The sequence below is a fragment of the Gambusia affinis genome, linkage group LG10 (assembly GCF_019740435.1).
Source record: "Gambusia affinis linkage group LG10, SWU_Gaff_1.0, whole genome shotgun sequence".
Classification (NCBI taxonomy): Eukaryota; Metazoa; Chordata; class Actinopteri; order Cyprinodontiformes; family Poeciliidae; genus Gambusia; species Gambusia affinis.
In genome coordinates, this window is record NC_057877.1 from 4,923,872 (window position 1) to 4,946,233 (window position 22,362).

Genomic DNA, 22,362 nt, shown 5'->3' on the forward strand with positions numbered 1-22,362 from the left:
GAGAACACCAGCAGCAGCATTCTGGATCAGCTGCAGCTGTTTGATTGATTTGTTGGACAGACCTGTGAAGACGCTGTTACAGTAATCAATACGACTGAATATAAACGCATGGATGAGTTTCTCTAGATCTGGCTGAGACATTAGTCCTTTAATCCTGGAAATGTTCTTCAGGTGATAGAAGACCGACTTTGTAAAAAAGGAGAATGTTCACTACAAAATTGTTTTAGAATTTGAAAAACAAATAACATTTTTGTCCATTTAAAGTGATTCATTTACAGGGAATACAGACCCCTGACTGCTTTCTGTACAGTTACTTTATATGTTTTTGTGACTTCAATGTCACAATGACCCACTAAATGTCACAGAAACTAAATAAAATAGGTGATAGAAGTAGTGCAGGGTCTTTGAATGCGCAGAGAATTAATCTTTCTTCACTTACTGACAAAGATTTAAACACTTGGCAGAGCTTTCTTTCCTCCCTCTGGGCTCTAAGTCATATCCAGAAATAATAAATCACACTGGTCACGCAGCAAGTAGTGAGAATCGGCTGCTGCCCAACTCTGACGTAAAGCCTTTTATTTATTTATTTATTTTAATTATGCATGATCCAATCTCCATGCCATGCTGTGTCGAACAATCACATTTATTATTCTATCAATGCTCAGATCGGATATCAAGTTTTACACTTCACACTTCTGAAAACATGCTTACACCTAACACCCGGGAAGCCGAAGCAAACCCAGAGGTAGTTTAAGGAAGCTGCTGCAAAGTTCAGATGTGTTCTTAATCTTACTGTAAAGAAGAGTTCATAAAAAATAAAAAAAAGCATAATTCTGAGTGTTATGAAGCTGGAGTGGCAATATGTTCAAAACATGAGCCTGTATAAGACTAATCTAAAACATGGAGCTTTTTTTTTTTTAAAAAAAAAAAAGAAACTCTGTAATCATCATTTGCTTTGTGAGTAAAATATTAGGTCCACACAAAGGAAAGACATAATATGACGCAAATAAGAATAAAGTAGAAGTAAATTGAGATTATTCTCATATAACTGTGCTATTATTCTCTCTCTCTCTCTCTCTCTCTCTCTCTCTCTCTCTCTCTCTCTCTCTCTCTCTCTCTCTCTCTCTCTCTCTCTCTCTCTCTCTCTCTCTCTCTCTCTCTCTCTCTCTCTCTCTCTCTCTCTCTCTCTCTCTCTCTCTCTCTCTCTCTCTCTCTCTCCTTTTTTTGTACCCCCATTGTACTTCAGTGCGTGGTCCTGGGTTCTTCCGTGACCTTCTGGACGAGTCATTAATGCAACGTTAACGTGTCCCGAAAAGGTACTTTATACTCGGGGCAATTCCCCAAATGAATGCTTTTTAACAGCTGGGAGCCGCTCAGCACATGGGTGGGTTGATAGAAGAAAAGTCCAAATTCTCCTCAAATTTGCTTTCCAGAAACAAATCCCTCTGACCGCAGTGATCAGGCCCGGATGCGCGCGATTTAAACTTTGGTCAAGATTCAAAGTAAAACTAACATCCGAGTGAGGTGTGAGGAGGAGTTGCCCATCATTTTCCTCCTCTCCCATCTGACAGGTGGAGCCCGGATCATCAGTAGGTGTTCGTGTCTCTTTGTGTCATCAGCTGAAAGCTCGTCCCCCCTGCTGTTCCTGCTGGCCGGCTTCCTGCACCAGTGGGAAGATAGGCTGCAAAAGCACAGCGACGCTTTGTGTATGGAGCAGAATGGAAGCTCTCGCCACCAAAAGCAACACAGATGGTCCTGGCTCTGAAAAAAAAAATTTTTTTTTAAAGCAGCATTGATTTATTATTTGTACACAGCCTTTGGCGTGGCGAACCCCTCAAAGTCTTATTGAAAACAATCCTCTGACATGAGTTTGGTGATAAAACAATGCAGCTTTAAATGGCCTGACTCGGTTGACGCCCTTCCTCTGATAAAATTCAAATTAAGGTGGTCGGCAAGCACAGCAGATCGCCTGAAAAGTAATTAGACAATGACAGGAGAGCGTGAAGAATTCCTCCGTTCAGCAGAGGAGCCTCTTTAATCATCACTATCAATCTTTTATATGTTTTCTCATAACGTGACAACGACTAAAAATCACTTTTACTGCACGTGTTCAGTTATCCTGCAATGCTGCACGGTAGATAGGGGTAGATGCAACCCTGGAAATGGATCACTGCTGGGAGTTTTATGTCCTACAGGCTTAGGAGTGAACACGAAAAGAAGTGTATGAAAAAAGAAATAGAAAAAGATGAGAGAAAAAAAATTATTAATTTAGTGTGCAATCGGGCTGTGAAGGAGCTGGAGATCATCAGTGGAAGGAAGTCGACAATAATTCCAGCACTGGTCTTAGGGGTGAAAGGTCAAGCTGTGCCAGTGTGAACCCCTGTCTGCTTTGTTGGCAGTGCAGCCTGTTTTTGATATGCAAGGTGGACCCGAGCTACATCTGATTAAAACAAAAACAATTCCCTGTTAGCCAATCACAATCGTCTTGAAAATAAGGGCATCTATTTTTTTTATTTTTGCTAAATTAAATGTCAAGAAACTTCTAATAAATTATTGATTTTCTGTTTTCCTCGGGTGTAAAAGAAAAAAAAAAAACACCCCGTGACTCCACCACTCAGCCCCTTCAGACTAGCCAGCAGCAATTAGCAAACACCTGGTGGAAATGCACATCTGACGTTAAAGGCGGAGATTCAGAACAAGCAGGAATTTTTAAAGAGACAGAGGCCCAATTTCAAGGCTTTGAATTAGGAAAAGTAATATTTGACATACATGTAAAATTTTTACAACAACTGAAGGTAACAGTTATTTGATTGGGTTAGAAAACAAAATATTCATGATACTGCCCTGTTAATAAAATACATTTAAAGTTGAATAATTGATTCTCAGGCTTTTGAAAAGAAAATTATTGAATCTGTTGTGATGCACCTGCACTAAGGCAGGGTTTTCTTTATATTATTGTATAATTTAACATCGCTACTTCTCAGTGATACAAAGGCTTAAAAAAACCCAAAAAACAAAAACGTTCCTAAAATAATGGCCTAAGTCGCTTTTTTCCCCCCCAAAAGTAATTTTTAATAAATTTTTTTCCAGTCACTTTTGACAAAAAAAATGACTTCCGTAGGTATTTTGACAGGTTCGTTATCACAGAAACCCACTAAAACAAGTGTGAAACCTGGTGAAAGGGTTTTGCATTTTGCTATAAAAAGAGATTTACAGTCTAATAAAAAGTAATTTTGTAAAAATTATACTTTATTCTTGCACTTTTATTTTGATCACAAGCAGCCATATACAGAACATTTGGAACAACTAAAAACAACATGAACCTGACATAAAGTTGTGGAACTGAACCTTTGTGCGGTTTGCCACATTCTTTACTGAGCTGAAGCGATTCAGGATTCCTCGCCAACGTTTTACTTATCAGAACTTGGTATTAATGCAAAGGACAAAAAGTGGGATGATTTCCCCACACCCCCCCAAAAAAAGCTCAATTACCACATATACTCATGGATATCTGTTGTGCAAAAGCTCAATGTTGTATTAAGTGGGAAATCAGCACGACGGAATGCAGCAGAACATGATGGGGCTTCTTTCTGGCACACGGAGGGTACAGGACGAACAGAACAGATGAAACACAGCAAACAGACTGATGAGTCTCAAACTAAACAACATGCCAGAGAAGGAATTTGTGTGCAAAGGCAATGAAAACAAGAGAGGGGAGGGGGGAAAGTCAGGGGCAATGATGCCACACATCCTCATAAATATCTGTACAAAATCCAAAACAAAATGCTCAATCATATTTAATCAAACAGATCCAGCAATTTCTTATCCAGTGTCAAGGCACTTACTATAACTAAGAAAAGCAAGATAGATATAAATTACTTTTGGTATTAGGTTTGCTTTCAAAAATGTAATGCTTCCCAGTAAAAAGTTCAGTTTGGTCAATTTTCCATCGCTTTCTACACACTTAAAAAAAAAAAAAAAAAGATGGCGTTAGTTGAACAAAATAATACCTCCTATTTTTTTTTGCATATTGCATTGCAACATCGTGTGAATAAACATGTGCAACAGAAATTCTCAATGACAGGTCTGATGAAATGCTTTAAAGTGCAAATATAAATGTTGAAGGAATCTCAATTGGAAAGACGGTTCAGCACTGGGGATTTGGTTTTCAGCGAATCACTGGCAGAAACACACTTGGCTAGCTAAAAAAACCCCCCAGCATGTGATAGAAGTTCTCATGAGGCCCTTCAAGTAAGAACATGCTAAGGAGGAACAAATCGGCTCTGTGCTGCGTTTCAAGCAAATAGTTTTATATCTGTGCACTTGCTTCAACGATAACAAAGTTGAGAACCACAAAGGTCGATTTAGCTTAGCTTAGCTTAGACTGGGAAGAAAAGCTGCCTCCCAGAGGCTCAAAATCCCACTATTTGATCTATCCCATTTGGTACAAAACAAAACAAAAAACAACTAAATTTTGTGATTTTCCAGCTGTTAAATACCAGACAATTTTTAGGTGAAGTGCAGTGACTCATTGGAGGTTTTACTGGTTTGCATTAACGTGGCCTCGTATGCCCCTTTATCTTTGGGCAGAGCAAAAGTAAATACAGCTTCAAACTCTCAATCTAAATCTATTTTGCTAACCTACATACTTATATACTTAACTCTATATTGCTAGCTTGTACTTCGTTCTGTTTGCCTGCCGAGTACCAGTTAGCAGTTAGAAACAGCTAGCTTAGCACTAAAGACTGGATGCTAACCTGTGTTTAGAGCTACAAAAAAACCTCCTACCTCTTAAAAACCTTGCTAAATGTGCTAAAGTGTTCACTTAGCAGAGTTTACTTCACACTGAAATGAGTAACCAGATAGTTGCATGGACTTTTAACAACAAAATAATAATAATAATAATAATAATAATATAAAAAATGCAATTTAGCGTCAAGAGACACAATTTCCATGCTAGCTACCAGCTAGCTCTCATTATAGCTAGCTAGTAAAAAAGTTAAACAGCTTTGTTTAACTGTTTGACGCAGTTAAACAAAGCTTCAAATATTGCTTTGTTTAACTGCCAAAGCTGGGAAATTAATTTCTTAGAAAGTGTCTCATTTAAACGATAAGATTTCTCGTTACAACAGGAAAACACTCATAAAACACATGCTAAAATTAGAAACTTGCTCATTTTAATATCTTCTGAATTCATCATGTTACTGCAGGGAATTAAACACTTCAATAGCTCAGCTTTATCTAACAAACGTATTAAACCGGATTTAAAGCTCAACATTTCTAAAGTCGGGGTAAAACAAATGATTTGGGACAACATGGCTACTTGTGGCAGTGACAGCACCTCGGTATCCTGGCAATGTATTGCATTCAAATTACTGGCTTGGAGCAGCTATATTGTAGATACATTTCCAGTGAACCGCCAACATAAACTCTTGCTTTTGTATCCAGGAAAAAAGGAGCGTTCAAGAAGGTAAAAAGTCTTTTTTTTTTTTTTTTTGGCAGAATAACAAAAAAATAAAAAATAAAATAAAAATTGGCTTGTCAATCCAAACTCCAGACTAAAACAGACAACTATGAGAGTTGCATAATTCCTGAGCTTTTGACTAGAATGTTAATAAACAAACAAAAAAAAAACTTTACTTTTAATTTAAATCAGCCAGGAAGTAAAAAAAAAATAAATAAAAAATCCAGTGAGTCATCTGAAACACACAAGCGCTGTCAAGCGGTCCTCTTTGGAGGAGGCCTCATCCTCCCCCATGCTGGGGTTCTGTGGTTAGCTCCAGAGCTGCGACGGCATCGTTTATTAGAGCGTCGAGGAACGTCTAATTGGTAAACCAGGACTTCCTGTTTCTCTGGGCTTTTAATAGCATGAAGGAGAGCCACTTCTTTATAGCCACTTGTTTGATGAGGAGCCACGTTTTGTCTGTCCACCACACGCAGCGACGAGGATGGCAAGGTAAATTAAACGCCAAAGGTCACCGCTGTGGAACCGGAGCAAACAGCGGCACCTCGACCTCGTCGGGTCTAAATAACAACCATTCAAAGCCACCCAGTTGTTTGGGTTGTAGTTACTAAACTCTAATGGGATGCCAGCACACCGAAAACAAGACGAAATTTGGTCTTTCGAAAAACAGAAAAAAGAAAAGGAATGATTATTTCTCTACTCAATGTATGTCCTGAAATGAAAAAGGTTGGATTAATAACAAAAAAAACAAACAAACCCCAAAGCAAAACAGAAAATGATTCTCCTGCAATGCAACATGAAAACACTTTCAGACCTTTTACTCTTTAAACTAAAACCTCTCTGCTCCAAAAAAAAATAAAAAATTATATACACACACACACACACACACACACACACACACTCACACACAGAAAAACACCTGGCAAAGTCTATGTACACAGACTGAAATGGAAGATCTGTTGTGAACTCTCACAAGAGAAAAAATATATCTTGAATGTGCAGCTGAGGAGAAAAAAAACAAAAACAAAAACAAAAAAAACAAACAAACACAATTCAGTGTAATTTACTGTGCAACACGCCACCTATAAAGATGCTTTGCTTTCAAAATGGACAAACTGGTTCAGCGGTGTGGCCACTATCTGGGATAAACAAACTAAAAGGAGGAGTTTTCTCTTAAATCTTCTGTCTTTGGAAGTCATTGCAGCGAGGATTCAAGGCCACTGCGGTGTGTGTTCCAGGTTTTAATGCCCCCGCAGGCCGAGCTGACGGCGGAACGTCTCGGTTCTGTCCCTGCACAACGGAACCTGATCGACACCGAGACGCGTATCTTTGAGAAGTCACAGCTTTCCCAGGAATAAAGCGGAATTTTTATTTTTTTTTTTAGGAGATTTTCCAGTTCTTTCCTCTCCCAAATCTTTAAAGCAAAATGACAGTAACTGTACATGGGAAAAAAAAAGTACCTTTCTGCATATGTTTTAAAGAAATAATAGTATAAAGAGAATAGAAATAAAAATGATTTAAAAAAACCCCCAAACTATTGTGCAAAATTGAGAATGAGTAACATACAACTCCTGGCAAAAAACATATGGATGTACTGCTCTGTGAGGATGGTCAGTCAGTTGTTTGGGGCAAAAATAAATTAAAAAAAAGCTATTATTTAATGATGTCATAAAACGTGCCTAAAAAAAATTAAGAAAAATGCTATAAATAACGGCACCTTTTTCTTTAAGATTAAGAAGATGGGAAAACTAAGCGTAAACAGATTCAGTTGGAGACAACACTCTTTGCTGTGGAAGTGGTGACTGAGTGAGGATGCCAGCCCTTTTGGTGTCAGGAGTGATTAAAAACAAAGAATGGAGAATAAAAGAAGAAAAAAATCATTTATGACAGCTTGGAATTTAGAAATGTTGGCAGCTTTTAAAAAATTTAAAGTTAAGAATCTAAACACAAGGAGACCGCCATTTTAGTCATTTTTGCAATTCTAAATGCTAACGTAAGATGCTAAAGACGGTTTAATGTAGCAACTAAGTTATAATTCTGAGTTTGTCTTAAAATATCAAAATCTTTTTTGATGGTTTTTCTCAAACCCGCAGCACGGCATTGACTCTCTTCCTAAAAATATTAAAATAATCAACAAGAAATGGCTAACGATGGCTCATGGCAGCAATGCTAGAAAACATATTGCTATACTTTTCTTATTCTAGCTCCTTAAGAGAATAAGAGATATTATGAGAGAATAAAAGAATTATTTTTATTTTTGTTAAAAAGGTGAAAAACTAACTAAATAATGGAGATGGGAATTTTGCTAGAAAAATTACAGACTATAGATGCTTCAAGTGTCCATGAAGCTGATCTGCTTTTCTATATAATACTGGAACTTGGATGATAAATACATTTTTTATCCAAGTGAGGTTTTTTTTTTCTGGTTCATGTAATAAACGAGGAGTTTCATCCTTTTTTTTTTTTTTTCTCTACTTGGTCTGGATTTTTTTTTTAAAGTGCCATTAAAAACAAAACTTACACGTTTTTTGAAGTTTTCTCACCAAAGTTCAGCTGCTCAGTGAAATAGTTTGGGGTGTTTCTGTAGCATTTACAAAGCAAAGCGGACCGACTGCGCTTCCCTCCCCCAGACTAGTGGCTCCCTAGGTTTTTGCCAGGAGTTGTACGGTGAGACATCATAAGGAAGTGTGTGGCGCCCTTTCTGCCACCGGGACGGTCCTGTGTGCCGGCTCGGCAACGCGGCCGGCGCGGAGTCCTCCCTCTGAGCTCTGCGAGTACGTAACGGACTGCGAGGCTCCGTCGGTGGGCAGGTTGAGGTGGATGCTGACCATTTGCGTGACCAGCGGCGCGGAAGCCACCCGGCCGGGCGAACTCTGACCCGACGGCGGTAAGGTCTCGTCCAAGTGTTTGGTGGAATGAGGTTTTGGCTTGCTGGGGAGCCGAGGGCTGTGTCTGGCGCGTGACAGGGCTTGTGGGCGGGGGAGCACCGTCAGTTTTTGACCCCTCTCTTTATGAGTTTGCGTCACAGAGCTCTGCTTGTCCTGACCGGAGCCGGGCCTGCTCGTCTGGCTGACTTTGGGCTTGCTGAAAGACAGGAAGTTGGGTCCGGCACCCAGGAGCGACCCCATCTTGAACCTGCTCAGACTGAGGATGTTCCTGCGAGTGTCGGAAGGGAGCTTATCCAGCTGCCGCCCGGCCTGCGCCGGGCTTGGAAACAGAGTGCCTTGGCACACCCTGTAGAAATATCTGGAAAAGAAAATCAAGCCAAGACGTCAGGACACACTTGGGCTCTGCTCCTGCGATGAACGCTGGGATAAACGAAACCATCAGAAAAGGTCTTCACGGCAAATATTTCAGACTACTCGCGCTTTCGGATGTCTGCGAAACAGAAGCCAGAGCGTACCGAGGCAGCAGCGCCAACACGGGGGTGATGATGCACAGCAGGTAGAAGGGCGGGTCCTGGAGCAGCCTCTGGATGGTCCAGTACGAGTTGGAAGGGGAGTAGCAGGTGGGACAGGAGGCGTTGTAGAACAGAGCGGCGGTGAAGAATAAAGCTACACTGAAGGCTATCGACAGCCAGTTCATCCAGGTCTGCAGAGGAGGGAGAGAGTAAGTAGAGGAAACAATTACTCATCTAATGGGGATCAATACGCCTCAATTAAAGCAAAAAAAAAAAAACCACACCGTCTCATCCGACTCCAAGAGGCATCAGGACAAAAATCAATTCATACTTTAAAAGCTTCATTTAGAACTAAGACGTGGAACAACTCCTTCGAAAAAAAAAAAATAAAATAGGTAGGGCAAATTAAAAGATTGATTTTAAGACCAGACGTCATCAGTGATCTAATTGAGTGTGTATGATTGCCAACAGGGTGTGTAAGTCACACAAAGGCTTAAAAAAAAAAAAAGAAGTTATAAAACACTTGGTATCTACAGAACAAATACGTTTTACTGAAACTGTAAATTAGTTAATAGTTATTGAGGTAATAAGTAGTTGGGGTTGTTTGTCTTAGATGAACAGATTTCTTGTTTCAGTTTTCACACTAACAAGGAGACCCTAATTGTTTTGTAGGTTCGAAATTTTTAAATCTTTACCTGATATGGGAGTAACATCAACTAAAAGTGGAAGTAGGCTCTGATGTGGTACTTGGGAGTATGAAAAAAAAAGAAAAAAAAAGAAGCAACACTCTAAAAATCTCCATCGGTAAAACGACTAAGATGTGACGTCGGTTGTGCAAAGATGAATTTGTTTGTGTGGGAAGAGTAGAAGAAAAGCTCTTCTTCTGCTGCTACTAATGCGCAATGTTGGAAAAAAAAAAAAAAAAACGCAACAATGCAGGAGCATTACTGTGACAAGACAGTTATTTATTTTCTACAACAACTATACAATCTTAATGCTGCGTCACTTTTCCAAACATCTTGCAGTGCAGCTGGCAGCGATGGTTTATTTTGAACAGGAAGTCACTGACAGTGATGCGAGCGCCGCCACAGCTTCTAACGCAGTGAAATATGGGATGCCATTAATAACGAAACATTTGGGGGCCAGGTTATGGACCCAATGCAAAATGTCCTGGGATACAGGAAATGCAATACAGGTTTTGTTAATTACTGTTATCAACGATAAAAAATAATAATGAAAAGTAGAAGAAATACACATCTCTTAATCATCGTTACCAATCCTGGTTATGGAGTATGTTATGCTGAAAATGACTTTTTTTGGTGGAAAATATTTTAATGTTTCCCAGCATAATTTTTCAGAATACAAGCTTGTTGAAAATAAAATTTGCTTTCAGAGTTTCTACCCTTGCTTAGCATGTCACTTTTGTCTCTGCGTAGCAACAGAAATTGCACGAAGACAGAAAATGTCTTCAGAAGCTGTGAACAACAGAAAATGTAGCCAGAAGTCAATTTAAATTTTATTTTATTTTTTTCTCTTTTTCAAAATCTGAAAATGCTCTCTTTAATCTGATTTTTTCTCATTCACAGATTCAAAATGGCTGCTAAAGAACACTGAATGTTTGAGGCTTTCTGTACATAAATCCAGTAGGTGCGTGTCACCATGCAGCACATGGTGGGAGGTAGACACACGGCTGCCGAGCTGCAGCTGAAAACAGTGGCTGATCTGACAGTATGTAATTACAGCGTGTCATTAAATTGGACTCCAGTACAAAAACGGCCATTAATTACAGGCTCACAGCTATTGTAGGGGGGGAAGTGAAAAGAGCGCTGTCTGCCGTCACCTAAAATACCTTTGAGGGGGATTTGTAATCTGACACTTTGACATGAATCCAAGGGAATTAAGCTAAAGGTAAAGCAGAAAGAGAGTGGAATTAAAAGGCAGGACTTTGGATCAGGAGCAATTATGAAATCTTGGGCTTTTTGATCGAATTTCTGGTTTCACATCTGTTTTCACATAAAACTTGGATGCTAGTAGGGATGTGACTAAGAGCAAATAGCTGAAAAGACTCGAAAGAAGGACGGTCACCGGAGATGAGGGCATTTCTCTTACCCAGGTTTTGGTCTCGATCCCTAAATGCATCAGGATGGTGAATAGAGCTATGGTAGTGATGGGAGTTCCCCACGTAAACAGATCCACGTCTGAGTCAGCGTAGGCCTGAGGGGAGGTTACAGCGGGAGGATCAGAGTGTGGACAGAGGAAAACATGATCGAGTAAAAACAACAACAAGCAAAAACACTGAGAGACATGAGCTGATGGGAATGGAGCCCACACTTACAAAGTAGGGGATGAAGAAGCACACCAGACTCTGGTAGAAGGCATCGATCATGTTCATCCAGAACATGTATGGCTTATATTCCTGCAAGATAAATCCCAGCATTTACAGTTCGTTGGCTCCTCTCTTGGAAGTGACAGATTTGCCGTAGCCTTCTGCTTTAGGAAAATGTCCAATGTTCTTGTATAGATTTCTCAATTTAATAAAAAAAAAAAAAGTCATTAGCTGCAGTACTAAAAGGATAATTAATCGCTGTTTGCTAATCCAGGCTGTCCAAATTGACCAACAGCGAGAAATAATGTTTAAGATCTTAAAGTTCAAATATGGTGACAGAAATGAAACCAAACAACTTAATAAAAAATCTGTGAATGGGATATGAAATTACTAGTCAATGACAGAATTGAAAAGTAAAATAACATCTGGTTTATAGCTCGGTTATTCTCAAAAGATCAGCTGTTGGCCTTCTGAGTAGCATTACCCAGCCTCTCTGCTGTTATTCTGTTTTAGCATAGATATTCAAAAACTAGAAATCTGCAGTAAAAAAAAAGGAAAAATCTCATCTCAGAGTTAAGGTAAGGGTCTACATCGCTAGGCAACACCAAGCTAGTCGCTTACATGGAGATGCTAAAGAAAGCCTAGAATTTAAAATCTCTAACCATTTGATTTAAAACCACGTTTCCTCAGACGACTGATAGATTATTAGTGCTATAGTTATGGCTGAATAATGAACATATCTCATGTAACTGTTTACATCTGTCAATGCCATGACTTTTAATGACTTATCGCAGGATTTTAATTGCATTTCTTATTTATTGGAAACACAGCAGTTGCAAAATGACAAGCGACACTTCTCACACAGATTGGCGTGTTGCTTCTGACCTAACACAAATAATTAAAGGAGGATAGAAAATCATTTTTGATGCTGTGAACTACTTGTATTTGGATGTTAAAATTTAAGGAAAAAAAATCAGACATTGGAAATTGTCTAAAAAAAAATACTAAAATCTACAAGTAACTTTCAGAAAACCTAAGGGAACTCAGGGTGAAAATCCCTTATGAATCTGTGAATAACTCAGATCTGGTGTGGTGTAACGACAGAGCAGACCTCAGAGTTCTGGCCGTTCATATAGAGCTGAGGTAGTTGCTGGAGCGTCTCTTTCGACACGTCCTTGTCCAGAGTACCAGTGATAAGTTGAGGGAAGGCGGAGAACATCAAGTTGAAGAAGATGAGATACCACTGGTCGATCATGGCTGAACCAGAGAAGCCACAGTAGAACTGATACCAGAAGATGAGGGCCACAAACATCTGCATAGAAACGACAACAGGACGGACTGATGTCAGAAACTTTGAACCCTGTTCGAAAAAAACCAAAACAAAACACAGCGGACAAAGTGGCTTACGGCGTTCTTGTAGAAGAAGTACAGGATCATGTTCGCCAGCCGAGAGTAGCACCAATGTCCGTGCACCAGCAGGAGCTTCTGCAGATACCGGAAACGAGGGAGAGCAAAGTCGCTCGCCATCACCGCCTGCAAAACACCAGAGACGGCCCAGATTGAGTCTCCGATCATCAACACGTCTGGACCTACTCCACTCGACCGCCTCTTTTTAATCAATCTTTAATGGATGCAATCTCTCCAAAGCAATAACACTTAAAACAAGTTGTGTGCTGATTGGGATTGCCCTGCTGCAGCAGTAGGGAAGAGTCAGTTTCATCCATCAGCGTCTAAAACCCTCCCAGACGACACGGCTAACACTCATGACACCCCCAACCGTCGAGATTAATTAACAGCAGAAACATTGTTTGGTTTGGGTTATGCTTTAATAAAGTAAATGTGTGCCAGTCTAATGCAGGAAATAGGGTCTCAAAACGAGCTGGAATATCCAGTTTACTGCGACTTGTGAAGCAAAACGAGGCTTGAACTTTGTGAGCGTAGCCGACGTACATCAGAAGTTGCAGAATAAGTACAGTACCTGTTAAAAACATTCATCCATTTGGATGTTTAACCATTTACTTTGCTTTTAGAAATCAGAATCATCACTAACAACATATGGCTGTTTGGTCCAGTTTCTAGACCAATTAATTTCTGCAAAAATAATGACAATTAAAAATCTAAAACATAAAAAAGTGGTTGGATAAATATTCAGACCCTTTAAAGTGACGGTCCTAATTCGAAGAAAGTTCAGTTCAGCTGGAAGTTCAGCTAACGTCAGGATGCAGAGGAGCGAGAGGACGTGCTGTGCAATGTGGCTGAAGGCTCTGCAGGAAGTTAATTGGGAACCTCTGCTGCTGCAGTGAGAGGAGAGTTTACATTTACGGCCCGGGTCTCGACCCAACCTAAATTCAGGCCGGGTCGAGCCACAATTACTTACTCCTTTCATAAACTTGCTATACATGCAGCAGCAGTCAAATCGTGATTAAAACATTATGTCCGGTATAGTTTGGGCTCAGGTCTATAATTGTAGTTAACCGGTCGAGTTGGGTCAGGTTCGGACACGACGCATTTGGGTTTGGGGTGGGGTTGGATTTTTTTAGGCCCGATCTAAACTCTAAGTGAGAGTCAAGCGTTCTGAAACTGGACTGGACTGCACTGAATGAGTCCACAAGAGGAAGGACATAACCTTCTTTTTAAAACCCTCACTGCCAGTTGCAGAGATGCTCTGAGACCTTAGATTTGAATCTGACACAGAGGCACTCGCAAGTTGTGCTGCTTCTCTGCAGGATGCAGGACTCTGTCTCCTGACTCGGCACAACAAAAGCAATTCTATTTATAGCCCCGTCCTTAACTACACGCAAAAAATAAGCACTCCTGCTTTTCTTCACACCTCTGACACAAGATCTCCCATACGCTGCTGCTTCCTCCATCTGCCGTGGACGTTTGTCGCCCTTACCTGCATGCCCTCCTGTCCGGATATCCCCACGCCAACGTCCGCTACCTGGATCATGCTGACATCATTAGCTCCGTCACCTGTGATTAATGAGTCGGGGAGACAGACACAAAACAGTCCCTCAGAGCGGGAAAGATGCAGAAAATATAATTGGTCAGAAGGGAGAAGCAGACAGCCTGGAGGCAGTAAAAAGTTGTGTCATCAAATAAGAGGATGCTCAGATGATCAAGAGTACAGAGAAGGACAGATTAGATTTATGATGGTGCAGTTTTTTTGTTGTTGTTTTTTGCAGTCTGGTGCTGAATCATAGTTTTTCTTCTGTCCCTGTGTAGCTAGAGGTGAACTGACAAGCAGGTCTTGATTTTGTTTTACCGTGAGAAAAACGATTTGTTTTTGCTCCTTCAGGTGTGGGAGTGGGAGTAGCGATAGTGGGCAGAGGGAGACAACATTTCGGCCCACTCTCTGACAAATGTTTGTGTTAGCTGCTTGATACGGTCTCAGAAAAACACGAAACCTTACCGAGAGTTTTGGGTCTAGTTTCTAGTGCGAATGTTTCCGCACACTTGAAATAAGACAAGTTACATGCAACTTTTCAGCAAGATATGGGAGCTTGTTTTAAGACAATAATTCCTTACTATTGATAAAAAGCACTAGTTCCACTGGGAGATTATTTCACGTAGCTCACGGGAAAAATGCCTTGTTTGATAATCAGCCAGTGGAACAAGTACTTTATCATCAATATTGGAAAGCTACTTGTAACTAACTCATTTCAAGTGTATTTGCACTAGAAACTAGTCTAAAATTACTTGGTAAAATTATATGTTTATGCAGTGTAATCCCACAGAAACTGCCCCCCTTTCAGTTACAAGATATTAATTCGGAGCATCAATCCAACTCGTCAAATCTTCTTTGTCAGTAGCAAACAGATTAATCTGTTGCTGTGTTTGGTGTGATTTATTGACTTGGATGATCGAAGCTCGACGTAACGAAACACACCAACATATTAACTTTCTAGACGAGTGGCAATAATAATAATTAAAAAAACAAACATCTGATGATGAGTCCCAGCCAAACAGGCACCAGAGTGCTTTTGGATTGTTTGGCTACAGCTAGCCTCCCAGGAGGGTTTGTTTTTATGAGGCCAAAACTTTTCCCTCATGTGGCGCAACGCAGGATTCTGATCCTCCTGCTTCTCGTGCATGTCAGCACAGCCTGTTACGTCACTTACATCCAAACGTCCGAAATAACAAGCTGCTCAGTGCAGATTTTAAAAGGCAACAATTTGGAGAAAATATTAAATTCAACAGGATCATTTCCTGCTCCGACTTCAAGCTGTACCTGCACCCGAGGAACACTGCTAGATTTCAATAATGTGGGTCATTATTTTTTAATGACCCAGATACCACAGCAGGTATAATCACAGCTGATGATGATTAGAGCAAAATAAATAAATAAATAAAAAAAGGAAAAAATTACAAGCCTGAAGCAATCCAATTACAAAAAGGTCATGACCATTCAGATTATTGTGATGATGAAAACTGCATCTCTGTCCTTACGGTTTATTCTTAAGCAAAGGCATAAAAGGCAGAGAATAATTCATCTTAATGGGCCATTTCTTTACTAGGAAGCGGAATTTAAAATGCAGAACATCTGAAATATTATAGCCAACTATATATTGCATTATTTTACAAACATTAAAACTGCAATAATGGTTCGATTTATTGTGACAGTAGCTTCAGAAGAAGTTACAGAAAAACTTTTTTGGGCTCTAAATAAACTTGCAGCAAGGTATGTCATCAGACTAGGGTTACATTTCAAGTTACTAGATTTCAGACCAAAGCATTGGAAGCGGCTCTCTAATCTCAGTACAATCTAGATTGATTGCACTGTGCGTTTTAAAACGTTTTTTTTTTTTTTTGGTGTGGTTTCAGACCATCAGACCGTCACCGTGTCACCCCGTTTCCTCGATGTCCAACCGCGACATTTGCTGTGCTCCTCACGAGCATCGCGCTAAGTCCGCGGGAATCGTCCCGGCGTTTTCACACTGACTTCGCCTGCACTTTTACACCTCGCTTCCCTGTTGTCGGACCGTGACATTTGCCGCACTCCTCCTGAGGGTCACGCTAAGACTGCTGGAAGTTAAACCCAAAACCAGGTCCGGATAACTGACGTCTTTGCACCTGCCGTTTTACTGAGCTCTTTCTTTGTGCACTCAGACACGCTGCTTTCCGCTTTCTCTGTTTTGAAGCTAGATGATTACATCATCAACAAGCTTTACCGCAGGTAGCCGGTAGGCTACAGATCTCTATCGTAGGCCCAATTTCTATTGTTACTACCGTATACTGTATATGTATCGTGCATTCCTAGTTTGATGGCTGGATGGATAGAAGGATTAATTTCTCCAGCCACTCAAACTTTTAGAACACGGGACAAGAAATAAAATTGGAAAATTTAGAGGAAAAATGTAAAAATATTTGGATTCTTGACTTCTTAGGAACCGTGTTTAATACACCCCAGTAAGACCATAAACATTTTGCTTCTGTTGTACTTGGAGCAATTTTTAGGTTTCAGGAAAAATGCTGGGCCATCAGATTTAAGCAAAACCTGGCAACACTGAAATCTAAACTCTGTGCTCACCTATGGCCAGAGTCATGACTTTCAGCTTGTTCCGCACCAGTTTGACTACCATGCTCTTCTGCAGCGGCGTGGACCGGCAGCACAGTACCGAGCGGCAGCTCCGAGCGACCGCCAGGAACTTATCCTCCAGGCTCTTGTCCAGGGCGTAGGCCAAGGTCCGCCCGTCAATTACCAAGCCCAGCCGGTGCACCATGAAGTGAGCAGTTTGGGAGGAGGAAAGGGATGATGATGGGTAAATCTCGAAGTGCGCTATGTTACTCGGGAAGGTCTTGGTGGACTGGCCTCCGGAGTTGCAGAGGAATTTGGACTGGATGTAATGTAAACTTTCCTCCAGCAACACAGCACACTCCTCCTGGATCAGACAAGAAGTACGGGGTCAGGTAGAGGTCAACACCAACACAACATGTCTAAACTGCCTGAGCAGCTTTGCATCTGGAAATCACATGCCTTAGCAGCAACAGATTCCAACGAATCACATCATCTTTTCTGGAAAACTCCTGGCACCAGGATGCATTAAGGGAATAAGGCAAGCTGGCAGAGCACAACCTCACAGGTCTAGTGGAGTCCATCATTTGACAGCTTTAGCAGCAACCGCAGGACCCACACACCATAAGGAAGGCGGTCATAATGCTATGTCTGATTATTTTAGTAATCAATTAATCTTTAGATAATTATTTGAACGATCAATCTGATAAATTGGTGCATTCTGCAGATTTTTCATTTAAGGAATACATTAAAAGTTGCAAATAATTAAATTATTTTTTTAAATAGATGCATTTTGTTATCCAAAATGTAGCAACAGTATTCCATTAGAGAATGCTTGATCATTTGTAGCAAACGATGTCTGCAGCTAAAAACCCCCCCAAAGAAAACGACTAACAACATGTGAAAATAATAGTCCCTTCCTCACGACTTAACGTCGATATAGTGTACAGCTGATCTGGTGATTATTTGTTGGATTACCCGATAAGTAATTACATAGCAAAAAGGATTTTATTTACAGAATTTGAACTAGATAAAAATGCCACCAGAGGAATTCTGGGTAACATATTTACTAACAAAGAGTCTTGAATGCAAAATGTATGTCTTTTGCCTCTACAACTGCTCCGACTGTGTTATTTTTTTTCTGAAAATTACAGTTTTGAGTCTGTATACTCCAGTTAGTGATTAATCAATCACTAAATTAGTTGATTATTTCAATAATGATTCATCAAAATTAGGTCGATTAGTCCTGGTTTGATTGGTGTAGGCCTTTCCTAGAAGTGAGGGAAAATATAAGTGCCTTTGTTGCTTCAGTCAGCAGCAGGAAACGCTCCCACTTCCTCTGGCTTCTCATGAAAAGGCTTCGACACCATAGCAACGGTATGATGGAGAATTTAAGCAGTCTTGAAACCGTAGCTGTGTAAAACCCCTGTACTCCTCGACTCTTTGAATTGGGTGAAGCCTACGTTAATGTTTGGTTTGTACAAGATTAATATATTGATTATTCAGCACACGGCCTTGATTAGGTAAACAGGATGAGCTTTTGGGTGCTGCGGCCTACCTGGGACTCGGCGTTCAGCGTTATAATCTCCTCGTCCGGGTCCAGCAGTTTGCAGGCGTAGGCAATGTTGACTGCCGTTTCCTGTTTGTCACCCGTCAAGACCCAGATCTGCAAGCCGGCTTTCCGCAGCGTAGCTATTGTTTCTGGGACGCCGTCCTGCAGCCGATCCTCAACGCCAGTCGCTCCTGTGGACGGATGCATGTCAGCGTCTGCAGCAATGCTTCCCTATCGCCAGTATTATACATACACGCTTCTCATCTACATATTTCACACTTTTCCAGACTCAATTTCCCACAATTCTCTGTCATTTATGTTATTAGACAGACAGGAACAAAGGCACAAAGAAAGAGGGGAAAAGAAAAAGAGACAAAGAAAGTGTGAACAACAGGTGAAGAAAGGAAGGAAAGAAGAAGGAAATAAGAAAGGAGAGGAAGAAAAAAAGGAAAGAAGAAAAAGACTGAATGAAAAAAAGAAATTGAGAAAAACAATTAAGAGAAAGCACACAATTAAGGACAAGGAAGAAAAGACATGAAATAATACAGGGCACATGGAAAAAACAAAGGATTTATGATAAAAACTGAAAAAGGGACAAGGTAGGAAGGAATGACAATCGCAGAAAGGACAGATAAGAAAGAAAGAGAAGTATCCAGGGAATAAAGGATACAAAGGAGCAGGAAGGAAGGAAGGAAGACAAACATAAAATATCCAGGAAATTAAAGATAAACTTAAGGAGTGTAAAAGGACATGAGTCAAAGAAAAACAGAAAGTAGGAATAGAAAGAAAGAAAGAGGCAGGAAGAAAGGGAGGAAGAGCACAACAGAGAAAAGAACATAAAAGAAAGGAAGCACAGAGGAAAGCACACAAGGAAGAACCAATGGAGGAGCATGAAAAGAAAGCAAGAGTAAGGAACGGAGGTAGAAGGGAACAAAGGAGGGATAGAAGGTAGGACATAACGCAAAAAACACAAAGGAAAGAAAAGATGGGAAGGACACACCATTTGACACAAAATGGGTTTCTTTTTCCAAACATATCCACATCTGGAAAATACTGAAACCAAACTCCATGCTTCTCCAGAAGACATTTTTTTTCTGGTCTAAAAATGAATGAAGTCGACCTCAAACTGAAAAGTGAGCCAACAAACCTAAAAGATGGAGGCCGGTCTCCAGCCTCAACGCCGACTCATAGAGCAGCTCCTCTCTTCCCTGGATGGCCGTCTCAGCCTCCAGGTGGCGCTGCAGCCAGCGGGCGTACTCCTCTTTACTCAAAGTCTAACACACACACACAAAAATAAAAACACACCAGAAGGTTACAGTCAAACACACACACACAGCTAAAGAATCACTGCTTTCTGCTACTTGTGGGAAAACGGAACATTACTGCTGTGATTCCTGCACAGCAGAATGTGAAACCTTGACAAGGTGTTACATCACTCGGCTTTGGTGACAGGCTGTGCACAAGCAAGGAATACATGGAGCCCGGCCTGTGAAAGCATAAATTAGCAGCCTGGGAACGAGGCACAGATTGCAGCTGAGTCATGAAGCATGTCCCGTTTAGAAGGGCTGGCCCGCGCAGTCATCTGTGCCGGACTTACGAACGCAGCCTGCCCAGAATCCAGCGAGACGCACAACCCTAACGCTTACCTTTTTGGCAATGCAGAGTGTGCGAAGGCCGTCTGCGGCGTACAGGTTCAGGTAGTTCTGTGTCCGGCAGAAAATCCTTTTCTGACGTTTTCCTTTGGTGTTGCCTTAAAAAGAAATAAAAATAAAAAGACAAAACATTAGGAATTTCAAAAATCTCAAATACTCTTTGCTCTGGAGGGTTGGGGGGGGATTTAGCACCAAAACCACCAGAGATGTTAACAGAAACATGAGCACCATCTGTGCTCACACCTACAGTAACCATGCATCTCAATATTTTTCACGGTACTCATCAAGCAGACACAGCTTGGTGGCAGAAGTTCTTCATCTCACAAAAATAAAACCATCCTATTCCAGCCGCGTTACATAATTGGTTTAATACAAGCATGTGCGGTTTGCTGAGGATGTTGGGTCTTATGTTTGGTAACAGAGCGTCGCCGACGTGACTCTGCGGCGCCGCGTCTTGGCCAGAGGGAACGGCACACCAACAGATTGGCTTTGTGGCTCTCCTGACACAGATGCACCAGCCAGCACTCTGACTGCCAGCCATGTAATCTCACTAATAACAGCCCAGCTTGGCCGCGACGACCACGCACAAACCGCCGCAGCAAATTATTTTTACTAAAAGGAACAAATGAGCTGCAAACTGGTGGCGGCCACACGCTTCAAACGCCAGGAAAGCGTTTCCCTTTCTGCTGGATCGGGTTGGGAAAAACCTCCGGTCTTTTAGGCGACCAGCTACAGGACATTCACATTTTATCACAGGACGACCCTCGTGCATCAACTGTGAAGTATAAGGAAAAACGATGGGTTTCAAAATATACACAAAAGTGTCGCAATAAGCGATTAATGGCAGGACAAATGAAAATGAGCTTGATCATTTCCATCTTGACGATTCATATTTTCTGATGGACAATTTCATAATCCATCTTATTTGTAGTTGTGTGTGATTTTTACTTTCTTTTTTTTTTTTTTCTTGCTTATTGCTTTTGGTTGTTGTTTTATTTTGGATGTTTAAAATATCTTCCCATTCCTGTGTAGGATGACCTGCACAAAGCTACGGCTCATTAATGTTTGAGCCGTTATCAATATATTCCTAAAAAACGATCTCATAACTGCAACATTATCATTTTTCACAATAATTTCTTGGACAATTTATTGCCCAGCAAAATTTGTTATTAAGGGCCCAAGTGTGGCATTGATTTACATTTAGTATTCAAAACTCCAAAATAAAACCCAGTGCAATCATATTGCTTTCAGAAATTGCTGGAATAGTGAATTTGATTTGATCCTGTTGTTCTGTGAAGGTCTCAGAGGTTAAAGAAGACCAAAGATACAATCACAACCCACGTCTTGATATTTTATTTTTGCTGAATCCCTTTTTTTTTTTGTGCGTTGTTGCTGATAAAAGGAAATAGTGACTAATAGCTTTTTGTGGAGCATCGACTGCAACGTCTGTAGAAGAGTTTGGATGTGTAGTCAGAACCAAGAGTGGTGGGACTGTGATGTGATGCGCTCCAGCTACACACATTTCTTTCTTAGTTTCTTATTTATAATGTTTAGCCAATGTTGGCTAAACATGTTGGTGCAGAACGACCTAAAAGTTGGACGAAATGCGATATGACCGTTCAGACTGCAGACGCTTTGAAAATGATCAGATCAGATCAGATAGATAGATAGATTTAGTACCACGTGTGGAAGAAACACAAACTGGATTTTTTGGGGGTGAAAAGAACAAAATATCAATAAAATACACTATGCAGTTATAATGTGAAAAACAGAGAGAGAAAAGTCTGTATGAACACTGTGTACCAAGGTCAACAGATAACATGTTCAACCTAGACATGAAGATTAAAAGTTTGTTTTTTTCATATTTTTTTTCCTTTTAAAGCACAATACTTACAGAAAGTAATACAGCTTCTTACACAAGACCATGCAGCAGTGGTGAAACTGGAGTTTCGTCGCAACTCGTGCTGCAATTTCTAAAGGCTCACGGGACTTCAGACCAGATTCAGCACCTCCACGTGCGATGTTATTAGAGCAACACTAAATGACGGCCTCGTCTGAAAGCTACCACTGTACAGGTCAGTATTATGGGGAAGCCCAACCTGCATGAACCCAACGTATTAGCCATTAAATCAATTAAAGGAGGGAGAATGAGGCCAAAATCTCACCAATGTGCTGGATTTCACAGAGAAAACTGCATCAATGCCCTGAAAATGATAAGCAAACCACATAGCGTTCATTCCAGAGAGTTGCTGAGTTGAGTGATTATTTTGTAATCCAGCCTTATCTGAGAGAATGTGGGGATGCCAGTCTAAAAACATGAGAAATCAAAATAGGAGTGTCCATCTCCACTCAGGACAGGAGGATAACATATCTGGGGACTCATTTTTCTGTGAAGCTGAAACTTCCTGCCACTAATGAACAGGAGAAAAATGTGAAAACGACATAATAGCAGG

At 40.7% G+C, this 22,362-nt stretch overlaps 1 protein-coding gene across 1 annotated transcript in view; it reads right to left on the reverse strand.

The window, feature by feature from the left end:
* Positions 1-3,242: 3,242 nt before the first annotated feature.
* atp10a (ATPase phospholipid transporting 10A) overlaps positions 3,243-22,362 on the reverse strand; it is a 43,419-nt gene continuing 24,299 nt past the window's right edge. Inside the window, exons 11-21 of the mRNA XM_044128853.1 lie at positions 19,904-20,007; positions 19,405-19,531; positions 18,264-18,448; positions 16,721-17,072; positions 14,087-14,163; positions 12,598-12,723; positions 12,302-12,502; positions 11,200-11,280; positions 10,974-11,078; positions 8,868-9,055; positions 3,243-8,710 (exon numbers count right to left, since the gene is read on the reverse strand). Of these exons, the coding sequence (XP_043984788.1) occupies positions 8,140-8,710; positions 8,868-9,055; positions 10,974-11,078; positions 11,200-11,280; positions 12,302-12,502; positions 12,598-12,723; positions 14,087-14,163; positions 16,721-17,072; positions 18,264-18,448; positions 19,405-19,531; positions 19,904-20,007 (2,117 nt within the window). The 3' untranslated portion in view covers positions 3,243-8,139. The remainder of the gene's footprint in view (positions 8,711-8,867; positions 9,056-10,973; positions 11,079-11,199; positions 11,281-12,301; positions 12,503-12,597; positions 12,724-14,086; positions 14,164-16,720; positions 17,073-18,263; positions 18,449-19,404; positions 19,532-19,903; positions 20,008-22,362) is intronic.